The sequence below is a fragment of the Heterodontus francisci genome, chromosome 7, assembly GCF_036365525.1.
Source record: "Heterodontus francisci isolate sHetFra1 chromosome 7, sHetFra1.hap1, whole genome shotgun sequence".
Lineage (NCBI taxonomy): Eukaryota > Metazoa > Chordata > Chondrichthyes > Heterodontiformes > Heterodontidae > Heterodontus > Heterodontus francisci.
Genome location: NC_090377.1, coordinates 42,247,130 through 42,259,932, shown reverse-complemented (window position 1 = coordinate 42,259,932; position 12,803 = coordinate 42,247,130). Strand labels below are relative to the sequence as shown.

The 12,803-nt window shown below is 41.8% G+C and overlaps 1 protein-coding gene across 1 annotated transcript in view; it reads right to left on the bottom strand.

The window, feature by feature from the left end:
• Positions 1-12,301, bottom strand: part of LOC137372375 (lactase/phlorizin hydrolase-like) — an 89,038-nt gene extending 76,737 nt beyond the window's left edge. Inside the window, exons 1-2 of the mRNA XM_068036267.1 lie at positions 11,644-12,301; positions 1,311-1,396 (exon numbers count right to left, since the gene is read on the bottom strand). Coding sequence (XP_067892368.1) covers positions 1,311-1,396; positions 11,644-12,301 — 744 coding nt within the window. The remainder of the gene's footprint in view (positions 1-1,310; positions 1,397-11,643) is intronic.
• Positions 12,302-12,803: the final 502 nt, after the last annotated feature.

The window sequence follows — 12,803 nt, the reverse complement described above, 5'->3', positions numbered from 1 at the left end:
TGTTTGTTTGCAAATTAGCTGGCACATTCCCTACATTACAACTGTGACTACATTTTAAAAATGCTCAATTGGCTGTGAAATGCTTTGGGGCATCTTGTGTTTGTGAAAGGTGTTATATCAATGCAAGCCCTTTTTTAATATCAGATTCTGTTGAAAATTATGTTGCACACATTCAGATTTTCGGGATTAATTAAAAATAATTTTGTTCCTATCACCTTTACTGTAGATGTACTCAGAATGTGATACCACAAATTGAGAAAACATATTGGCTGGATTTTAACGCCACCCCAGCAAGCCGGATGGTGGTGGGGGATGGTGTAAAATGGAGCGGGAGTCTTTCTAGACCCGGTCCCGCCTCTGCCCCATTTTACGTAGGGCAGGTGGGGGGGGTGCGAAAAACGGGCTGCCTGCCTCAGGCCAATCAAGGCCCCTAAGTGGCCACTTAACGCCCACTTAAGGGCCTTTGCCCGCCTCCACAGGGATTTTACCCATGGCAAGTGGGCGTCCTGGAGCTGAGAAAGGCCGCCCAGTGAATGTTGCCGGCCTCTCTGCACCCCGGGGGGACCCCTGACAATCGGGCACAGGGTGCCCGATTGAAGGCCGCCCCACTTCCCCAACCACCCCTGGGACTCAAGAGATCCCCCAACCCCCAAATGACCACCCTTGCCTCGGCGAGGCCTGACCGATTACCCCGGCAAGGCAATCCAAACTTACCTGCAGTCCTGGCTCCATGTCCTGGGTTGGGCTGCAGTCCCAGCAGCAGCCACCACTCCCGGTGGCGCTGCTGGGACTAAGAACTGCCGGCCCGATGATTTGCCGGCAGCTCAATGAGACGGGACTTCCTCCCTCAAGCGGGCGGAAGTCCCGCCTCGGAACAATTAAAGCCTGGGGACCCGTAAAATACGGGATGGATCCCCAGGCTAGGCAGAAGCGGGTTCGCCACTGAATTTTACTTCGGTGGCCATCCGCCCGATGTAAAATCCAGCCAATTGTATTGTGAAAATAGCACAATATCACTCATATTTATCAATGAAATCATGGTACAAATTCTATTCTAGTTCTTGTCACTTTTCTGTCCCATGCTTCAGTCCATCAATAAAGAATGTTGCTGCTATGTTTTGTGTTTTCCTTCAATATTGGCCTGAAATTGTATGTGAAAATTAGCATTCTTGTATTTTCACACAGTGTAATTTCAAATCCACTATTATTCATTGGGAATAGGAAGGCATTGATAAATGGATGGTAATACAGATAGTTTTTTTGTTAGATGCAGCTAGGAAGGGACCAAGCTTTGAAGTCTGATAATTCACCTTATTGATAACTTGCTGAAATGCCTGGAACGTAACATCTGTAGAAATCATGTCATTAATGTTCAAAGCAATAGACAATCTTCCTCCTGTAAACAAAAATAACAACAATGAACCTGGATTGAATTCTGTGAAGGATTTTACATTAGTTTCTACTTCATCATGCAGAAATTTCCACAAGATTTCCTAGTATTTACATAGATCAAGGGCTTTCAATTCATGTCATCTGGTTTCTAAGTACCTATTAATATTTCGACCATGTATAATTTAAATCCCATCTGGAACAAAAGCCTTGTGTCCCATTGTCAACTTGCTTCTAGGTCTTCATGTTGGAAATGGGTAAGGGAAAACACTTTACATTTTAGCTTCAGCTATTTCAAATCTATATGAATTTCATTTGCTTTGTTAAGAATGTAAAATGGTTGAATCACTGCATCCTACCCTCTTAAGTTTCATTTAGACCTGTTTGTTGATTCCTTTGAATACTAATGATAATATAATGTTAGAACCAACTAAACTGCATTTACAATCTGTAATACTCTCTCCCCCAATTCATAATGTATATTTTTGAAAAATAAATACAAAATTGTGCAATACTGTCATATGTTGCTTTGATCACAATGGATGGGCAATCATGCCTTCTAAGGAATTAATGGCAGCATCTCTTTGTAATGCAGACATGGTTGCTGGAAAGGATTGTAGGTAAAGATGTATTTTGCACCAGTTGTGCTTTTGCACATTGTGAAATAACTACTTTTGTCTCTATTTAGTTAATTGTGCTGCTTCCCTTTTCTATTGTCATGTGAATTTGAATACTATAACTTAGAACATAGAACATAGAACAAAATACAGCACAGAAGTGGGCCAGTCAGCCCATCGTGTCCGCGCCTGTTGAATAAGCTATCCACCCAAACTAATCCCACCTTCCAGCACCTGGTCCATGGCCCTGCAGGTTAGAGCACCTTAGGTGCATGTTCAGGTACCTTTTAAAAGAATTGAGGGTCTCTGCCTCCACCACCGATCCTGACAGTGAATTCCAGACACCCACCACCCTCTGGGTGAAAAGGTTTCTCCTCATGTTCCCTCTAATCCTTCTACCAATCACCTTAAATCTGTGTCCCCTGGTAACCGACCTCCCTGCCAGGGGAAACCGATCCTTTCTGTCCACTCTATCTCGGCCCCTCATAATTTTGTACACCTCAATCAAGTCACCCCTCAGCCTCCTCAATTCCAGGGAAAACAACCCCAACCTATCCAATCATTCCTCATAGCTGCAACTTTCAAGCCCTGGCAACATTCTTGTAAATCTCCTCTGCACTATATCCAGAGCAATTATGTCCTTCCTGTAATGTGGTGACCAGAACTGCACACAATACTCCAGCTGCGGCTTAACCATCACTCTATACAGCTCCAACATCACATCCCTGCTTTTGTATTCTATACCTCGGCCAATAAAGGAAAGCAATCCATATGCCTTCTTCACCACTCTATCTACCTGTCCTGCCACCTTCTGGGAATGTGGACTGCAAGGTCTCTCACTTCTTCTACACCTCTCAATATCCTCCCGTTTATTGTATATTCCCTTGCTTTGTTTGCCCTCCCCAAATGCATCAGCTCACATTTCTCAGGATTGAATTCCTTTTGCCACTTTTCCACCCACTCAACCAAACCATTGATATCATTCTGGAGTCCATGACTCTCCTCCTCACTATTAACTACAGGCCAATTTTTGTGTCATCAGCAAATTTCCCAATCATACCTCCCACATTTCAGTCCAAATCATTAATATATACCACAAACAGCAAGGGACCCAACACTGAACCCTGTGGAACACCACTGGAAACCGCTTTCCATTCACAAAAACATCCGTCGACTACTACCCTTTGGTTCCTGTCAATTTTGGATCCAACCTGCCACCTTCCCCTGTATCCCATGGGCTTTCATTTTACTGACCAGTCTGCCATGTGGGACCTTGTCAAATGCCTTACTAAAATCCATGTAAACCACATCCACTGCACTACCCTCATCAATCTTCCTAGTTACTTCCTTAAAAAAACTCAAACAAGTTAGTAAGACATGACCTTCCCTTAGCAAATCCAAGCTGACTATCCCTGATTAATCCATGCTTTTCTAAGTGACAGTTTATACTGTCCCTCAGAATAGATTCTAACAATTTACCCACCACCGAGGTCAGACTGACTGGCCTATAATTACCTGGCTTATCCCTTGCACCTTTTTAAACAATGGTACAATGTTCGCAGACCTCCAATCATCTACTACCTCGTCTGTATCTAGTGGGGATTTGAAGATGATCCTCAGCGCATCCATTATTTCCTCCCTGGCTTCCTTTAACAGCCTGGGATGCAAAACATCCAGTCCTGGCGATTTATCCACTTTCAGGGATGTCAGACCCTCAAACACATCCTCTCTCATTATGCTTATCTTATCTAATATTTCACATGCCTCCTCTTTAATTACAATGTCTGCATCAACCCTCTCCTCTATGAAGACATGTAATGAAATATAGGTATAATAGGCTTAATTAGGTAGAATTTAGAGATAATTAATATATTATACTTTTAGAATTAAAGAAATGGTCAGTTTTCAAGGTTCATTGAAATTCCCTCTAAGGGCAAAGTTAAAAAAACATGAACATCCCTGTTACAATGGAATGTGTAGCAGAAACACCTTTTATGTTAAATGAGAGAGGCTATACATGTTCCCTACTGATAACTCTAATCCGAATTAGTTGATAATATTAATGATGTTGACAGACTAACTTAAAGAGATGGTACGAGGTACCATCAAAGAACCATCAATCACAAAGTGGAATGTTACCTACAAAAAACAGATGCCATGTAAACCCAATTAACCCAAAAAGGAAAAAAACTGTTAATTAAAAAGCTTTTAAGTATAAAACACATTTATAAAGTTAAGTCTTAGTATTACTATAAAACACTACAAACATTGTGACCAGATAAAACCTCACAGCTTCATGAGAAGGGAATTTTCAGCAGATAATTAATTGGGAATAAGTAGCCAATGATATTACCATAATTGGGAGTAAGTAATGATATCACTATATATGGACAATGAAAGCAGGAAAAACACGTACAAAAAGGTAAGACCGACATTCCAAAAGATGAGTTAATAGATTAGAAACAGTATAAATGTGAAAGTTTTGAATCAAGAACTCAGGGGTATTGAAATTCCTCATCAATACTACTCATCCTATAGTAAGAATGGCTGACTGCATGACAAGACAATTCTGCTCTTAACTGAGAGTGTTTTGTCTTGTTAAGCAGGAGGCTTACTCGGCGAACTTAAGGTAACAATTTACTTTGAACTTTGATAGATATTCTAAGATATTTTGCTGTAACATTGTCAAGGTTGAACTTTTGGATTCTATTTTAGAAATAAGATTATGTTTTACATTTGTTAGTAATCTTTGATATTGTAGTATACTTATCCACTTAAAAGTATATTGCATGTTAACTTCTTTAATAAATATATAAAAGTTCTGTATACAACTACAAGTACCCCCTCTCTGTGTCTCTTTAAATGGAGGGATACATATTGAAGAGAGTTCCCAGACCCTTATAATATCTGGGATATTTATGACTTAGCCATAATTATTTTAAAAATAGGCTATCCGAAAGATGGTAATATTCTCTATGAGTTTTCTTTCTTTTGCCCTCTTTTTATTTCTGAGCTCCACCCATATGGCCTCATTTGATGATTCATTTAGCATATCATCCCACCTCAAAGCTGTTATTGACTCATTGATTAATAATGCTACACCCCCCATCCCCCTTTGTACCTCTGGTATTTGTGACTAGCATTTAGATGTTAATAAATTACAAATATTAAATCAAGCCAAAATTTTACAATGTATAAAGGTCTCTGTCGTTGATTTGTAAACACTTCCTCAGCAAAAATAAATTAGAAATGTTGTTGGCTACAATTGTGCATTTGATATACAAGAGAAAACAATGAAATACATTCCTATATTACAACAGTGATTCAAAATTCAAAAAAGAAGTACTTAATTGGCTTTAAAGCATTTTGAGACATCTGGTGGTCATGAAAGGCACTTTATAAATGCAAGTCTCTCTGTTATTCTCTTTGGGAAAGTCTGTACATGGAACAAAATTGCTGTTAAGATAGATCTACAACAACAACTTCTATTTATACAGAATCTTTAATGTAATAAAACATACCAAGGTGTGTATCGGTCTGTGCACCTTTAATGAACTGTAAAACTAAACTTTTAGTTATCCCTGAATCATGAAAGGTATTGAACTTTAGTAAGTTATCATACTTCAGATTTGTTGACTTTAGACTTTGATTTTAAAAAAGACAGCAATTATTATTGCCTTATATTCGTGTGACTATAATCACACAGTGACTGAACACTGACCACCTCCAGGCGCGTATCCATTGTCTCTCGAGATAAGGAGGCCCAAAAGAAAGAAAGAAAGAATAATCACTATAAGGAATAGATATTGAACAATCATGTTATTTCACAAAATGATAAGATAAATAGGAACATGGGAAATAGGAGCAGGAGCAGGCCATTTGGCCCCTCAAGCCTGCTACACCATTCAACTAGATCATGGCTCATCTTCTACCTCAATGCTATTTTCCTGCACTATCCCCATATCCCTTGATATCTTTAAGATCTAGAAATCTATTAATCTTTGTCTTGAATATACTCAATGACTGAGTCTCCACAGTCCTCTGTGGTAGAAAATTCCAAAGATTCACCACCCTCTGAGTAAAGAAATTCCTCCATGTCTCAGTCCTAAATGGCCTACCTCTTATTCTGAGACTATCCCCTGGTTCTAGAACTCCAGCCAGAGGAAACATCCTTCCTGCATCCATCCTATCGAGCCCTGGAAGAATTTTGTATGTTTCAATTAAATCAACTCTCATTCTTCGAAACTCTATACAATATAGGCCCAGTCTCCTCAATCTCTTCTCATAGGACAATCCTGCCATCCCAGTGATCAGTCTGGTGAACCTTTGTTGCATTCCCTCCATGGCAAGTATAACCTTCCTTAGGTAAGGAGTCCAAAACAGTACAGAATACTCCAGATGCCATCTCACCAAGGCTCTATACTAATGCAACAAGACTTCTTTACTAATATAAAAGCAAAATACTGCGGATGCTGGAAATCTGAAATAAAAACAAGACATGCTGGAACCACTCAGCAGGTCTGGCAGCATCTGTGAAAAGAGAAGCAGAGTTAACGTTTCGGGTCAGTGACCCTTCTTCGGAACTGACAAATATTAAAAATGTCACAGGTTGTAAGCAAGTGAGGTGGGGGTGGGGCAAGAGATAACAAAGGAGAAGGTGTAGATTGGACAAGGCCACATAGCTGACCAAAAGGTCATGGAGCAAAGACAAACAATATGTTAATGGTGTGTTGAAAGACAAAGCATTCTTTACTCCTATACTCAAATCTTCTTGCAATAAAGGCCAGCATGCCGTTTGCTTCCTAATTGCTTGCTGCACCTGTATGTTAGCTTTCAGTGACTTATGAACAAGGACACCCAGGTCCCTTTGGACATCAGCACTTCCCAATCTCTCACCATTTAAGAAATTTTTTGCATTTCTGTTTTTCCTACCAAAGTGAACAACTTCACATTTTTCCACCTTATATTCCATCTGCCATGTTGTTGCCCATTCATTTAGCCTGTCTAAATCCCCTTGATGGCTCTTTACATCCTTTTCACAACTCACATTCCCACCTTGTTTTGCGTCATCAGCAAACTTGGAAATATTACATTTGGTCCCCACATCCAAATCATTTATATAGATTGTGAATAGTTGGGGCCCAAGCACTGATCCTTGCAGTACCCTACTAGTCACAGCCAGGCAACCTGAGAATGACCCGTTTATTTGTACGCTCTGTTTTCTGTCCATTAATCAGTTCTCAATCCATGCCAGTATATTACCCCCAATCCCATGTGCTCTAATTTTGCTTACTAACTACCTTATCCAAAGTCTTCTGAAAATCCAAATACACCACATCCATTGTTTTTTCCCTTATCTATTTTGCTAGTTTCATCCTCAAAAAACTCCAGCAGGTTCGTCAAACATGAAGTCCCTTTCATAAATCCATATTGACTCTCTCCAATCATACCACTATTTTCTAAATGCCCAGTTAGCACATCCTTTAAAATAGATTCTAGCATTTTTGCCTACTATTGATGTCAGGCTAAAAGGTCTATAGTTCCCTGTTTTCTCTCTTCCTCCTTTCTTAAATAGTGGGGTTACACTTGCTACCTTCCAATCTGCAGGAACCATTCCAGAATTTATAGAATTTTGGAAGATGATCACCAATACATCTATTATCTCGACAAGCCACCTCTTTCAACACTCTGGGACGTAGATCATCAGGTCCAGGAGATTTATCAACTTTTAGTCCCAGCAAGGCAGGAGGGGAACTTAAATTTAATTAAATACATCTGGAATAGAAAGCCAATATCAGCCATGTGACCATGAAACCTCCAGATTGTCATAAAATCCCCTCTGCTTCACTAATATCCTTGAGGAAAGGAAATCTGCTGACCTACATGTGACTCCAGTCCCACAGTAATGTGGTTGCCTGTTCTCTCAAAGTCACAGAATCATACCATGCACCAGTGTTCCAGACTCCTCCATCACCATCTCTGGGTTTGTCTTGTCCCACCAGCAGGGTATTCAGTCGGAAGGGAATGGCCCTGGGGGTTCTTAACATTGGCTCCGGACCTTGTTAAGTCTCATGGCATCAGGTCAAACATGGGCAAGGAAACCTCCTGCTGATGTATCAGTACTCCTTCATATTGAGGACCACTTGGAAGAAGTGCTGACAGTAGCAAAGGCATAGAAAGTACTCTGGCCAGGGGACTTCCATCAGCAAGAGTGACTTGGTAGAACTACTAATGACAGAGCTGGCCAAGTCCTGAAGGACTTAGCTGCCAGACTGGGTCTGCGTCAGGTGGTGAGAGAACCAACAAGAGGGAAAAAGCTACTTGACCTCACTCTCACCAATCTACCTGTTGCAGATGCATCTGTCCATGACATTATTGGTAGGAGTGACCATTGCACAGGTGGAGATAAAGACCCTTCTTCACACTGAGGATACCCTCCATCATGTTGTGTGGCACCACCACTGTGCTAAATGGAATAAATTCAGAACAGATCTAGCAGCTCAAAACTGAGGTGCTGTGGGCCATCAGAGGAAGAATTGTATTTCACCACAATCTGGAACCTCATGGTCCTGCTTATCCTGCACTCTACCTTTATCATCAAGCCAGTGGACTAACCCTGATTTAATGAGGAGTGTCAGGAGTAGCACCAGGCATACCTAAAATGAGGTGCCAACTTGGTGCAGGTAGAATACAGGACTACTTGCATGCTAAACACCTAAAGCAGCATGCTATAGATAGAGCGATCCGACAATTAACTGCTCAGATCAAAGCTCTGCAGTCCTTTCACATCCAGTTGAAAATGTTGGTTGATAATTAAACAATTAACTAGAGGGAGTGGCTCCATGAACATCTCCATCCTCAAAGATGGCAGAGCCCAGCACGCGAATGCAAAAGACAAGTCTGAAGCATTTGCAACTATCTTCCATCGGAACTGCTGAGCGGATGATCCATCTCAGCCCCCTCCTGAGGTCCCTAGCCTCACAGCTGCTAGTCTTCAGACAATTCGACTCACTCCACATCTCAAGAAATGGCTGAGCACACACTGGATACAGCAAAGGCTATGGGCCCTGACAACATCCCATCTGTAGTGTTGAAGACTTGTGCTCCAGATCTAGCCACACCCTTAGCCAGGTCATTCCAGTACAGCTACAACACTGGTATCTACCTGACAAAGTAGAAAATTGCCCAGATACATCCTGCCCACAAAAAGCCACAGAAGTGCCAAGGAATGACCATCTCCAACAAGAGAGAATCTAACCACCTCCCATTGACATTCAAAGGTATTACCATTGCTGAATACTCTACCATCAACAGCCTGGGATCACCAGAAACTTAGTTGGACTCGACACATAAATAACTACGAGAGAAGATCAAAGACTAGGTGTTCTGTGGTGAGTAACTCACCTCCTGACACTCCAAAGCTTTTCCATCATCTAAAAGGCACACGTCAGACATGTGATGGAATATTCTCCATTTGCCTGGATGAGTGCAGCTCCAACAACACTTAAGAAGCTCAACACCATCCAGGAAAAAGCAGACCACTTGATTAGCACCACATTAAACATTTATTCCCTCCATCACCGGCGCACAGTGGCAGAGAGGGTGCAGAATATTCTGCAAGGGAAAGGGAGTGAGCTAGAAGCTGTGGTACACATCAGTACCAATGACATAGCAAGAGCAGATACTGAGGTACTAGGGTCAGATTTTCAGGAGGCAGGGAGGAAGTTAAGCATAGAATCTCGAAGGTAGTATTCTCTAGATTACTCCTAGTGCCACATGCTAGTGAGAGTAGAAATATGAGGCTAGGGAGGATCAATGTGTGGCTTGAGGCCTGGTGCAGGAGGGAGAGTTTCAGTTTCTTGGGACATCGGGACCAGTTCTGGAGCAGGAGACACCTATTCAAAGGGAACAGGTTGCACCTCAACAGGACTGGAACCAATGTCCTCATGGCGAAGTTCGCTCATATGGTTGGGGAGGGTTTAAAATAAATTTACAGGGGGGTGGGCACCAGCAAATAGAAATGAAAAGAAGAATAAGGTGCATAAAGGAGTGAGTGTTGAATAGTACAAGAGAACAAAATAGTACCAAATTAGGAGCACAGTAAGAAGGAGAACGAGGAATACAAAGACTGGTTTACAATGCATGTGGGTAAATGCACAAAGTGTGGTGAATAAGGCTGGTGAGCTACAAGCACACATAGTCAGGTGGGAATATGATGTAGTGGCAATAACGGAATCAGAGAACTGGCAGCTCAATAACATCAGCAGTGCCAGCAGGAAGACTGGCCACACCCTGTACTACAGGAGACCTGGGAGCAGGTCCAGCACTGGAGACCCAAAGTGGAGTAAGTGAGGCAGGGTCTCCGGGGCCAGTCGCAGGCCCCAGTGATGGTGGAGGGTGGGTGTTACTGGAGGTGCAGCCTTTGCTGCCGGGGGCCCTTCGTGGGCTACAGATTGCCCATGGAGGAGGGTCCTTACACCCCCCAGGGAGCATGGAGGTTGCCTCACTTCACTGGGCGACCGTCTTCGGCCTCTCCCACCCCCGACTTAATAAAGGTATGACGGGAAGACAACGGGCCGTCTGCCCCCCCCACCACTGGAATCCTGTAGGCTCCTCGCTTCCTAGCCCAATTCCAGGGCCCATTACAGCCAGCCCTAAGTGTGCACAGGAAACAAGGCAACTTGCAGCCAGTAGATAGAGCTCCTCAAATGGATTGAGCCCATTGGCTATTTTGCACACTGCTGCCCTAGTTTTCTTTGAATACATCCTTCGCTTGACACCATTCAGAAGTTCATATATCACTTATTTTTCCTCCTGTATAAATAACATCTGCAATTACTCTTCTCACTTACATACTTTGTTCAACTCATTTTGTACTTTGATCTGCCTTCTCAGCCTTAATCACTTCACCTATTTTTGTCTCAGCTGTAAATTTGACAAGTTTGCCTTACATTTCTAAATCAAAGTGGCTGATGTAAATGAGATACAGTAGTGAGTGTCCCATACTAATTCCTGAGGCACCCAAGACATTTAAAACATTTTAGAATTGTTTCAGATTTTAAAAATGCCATTTTTTAAAATGTTCATTCTCAAAATGTTGGCATTTCCATCAAAGCCAGCATTTATTGCCCATTGTTAATTCTCCTCAGAAGGCGGTGGCGGTTCTTCTTGAACTGCTGCAGTCTGTGTGGTGAAGGTGCTCCCACAATACTGTTAGATCAGGAGTTCCAGAATTTTGACCCAGTGATGATAAATTGTTTATGTCCAAGTCAGATGGTGTGCAAATCCGACGTGAACTTAAAGGTGATGGTATTTTCATGCAAATTGCCCTTGTCCTTCTTGGTGATGGAGGTCGCAGGTTTGGGACGTACTGACAAAAAAGCCTTGGCAGATTACTAAGTGTAGCCTGTGGTGCACCATTTAGGATAGAGGGTGGATACATATGTTGATGAATGTAGGACCAATTAAGCGGAATGCTTTCTCCTGGATGGAGTTGACCGTGGTTTTAATAGCTCTGAAATTCAGTATTTTATAAGCTAGCAAAATGACTCATTGAAAGCTTACATTCTATACATTACCTATGTCATGAAGAAATCAGAAATCTTGCATTTCTAATGCTTATTTTAGAAAAGCTTACCTGTGGATGCCAGCTCGTTGTGATAAATTTGATAAGCCTTTTCATGGGCATGGATTATATTCTTGATTGCTGAAGATCCAGTGTTCTGTAGCTTGTGTTTGGGGTTTATTATCTCTGAAGGATCATCAAATGTTATCCAGATTTCAACTTTTTCTCCAAAAGCTGCAAAAGCAAACCGTGCGTAGTCCGCAAATGAATCAACAAATGCCTCATTCTCCCAATCACTGTATTTTGCAATTAGCCCTTCAGGGATGTTACTGTCATATAGAATGACCAAAGGCTTGAGATTTGCAATTATTATTTCATTTAGGAGATTTGAATAGCATTTTACTTGGTTATGGTCCACCTTCTCAGCTGTACCTTCAGGCAGAATACTAGCCCAAGGAAGGATTACTTTGTAATGGGAAACTCCTTTCCAATGTAGAATGGAAAGATGATCTTTTAGATGCCTTGGAAGAGGATCTTTGCAAAAGTACTGTGTCTCTTCTTCCACACTGAAGTTGATCACCTGGTGTTTATCTTCACCTTCTGTTAAAGTCTTCACCAGAACATTTGTTAAGGGACCAGCAATTACCATAAAATCAGATGGTAATTTTATTTCTGCCCCAGACAAACCTATGAAAAATATAAAGACGAAAATACTGCTGTGCAGCTCCATTTTACAGATCTAGTGCAGCGAGCAAGGATGGGGTCTTTATATAATAAATTGTTGTACATAAGTTAGTTATTTAACTACTGCTCAACCAATGCAGGTCTGCCAATCCAAATTATATTGTTTATGACAAGCTCATCATGTAATAAAATTCTAGATCATAAACATTACTTAACAGTAAAGTATATTTCAATGTGCAGTACATTCCAGATTGCTGACAGACTGGGCACGCATGCACCTTGGAGGAAACATTTCTGTCCTCCTCTGGTCCAATTCTTCCTCTCCTCGCAGGCTCCATTCCACCTGCACTTCTCATTGGTGCCATCTCTCCTCTAACATTATACTTCTACTTTCACATGTCTCAATCCATATCTCCTCCCACTCATCCGATTTTCATTCCCCCTCACTGCTCTGATTTTACCTCTCCCCTCCCCTCATGTGCCTCCTATCCTCCCTCCTTTCTCATGTCTCCCATTCCCCCTCCTGTCTTGCGCGCCATTCTCCCTCT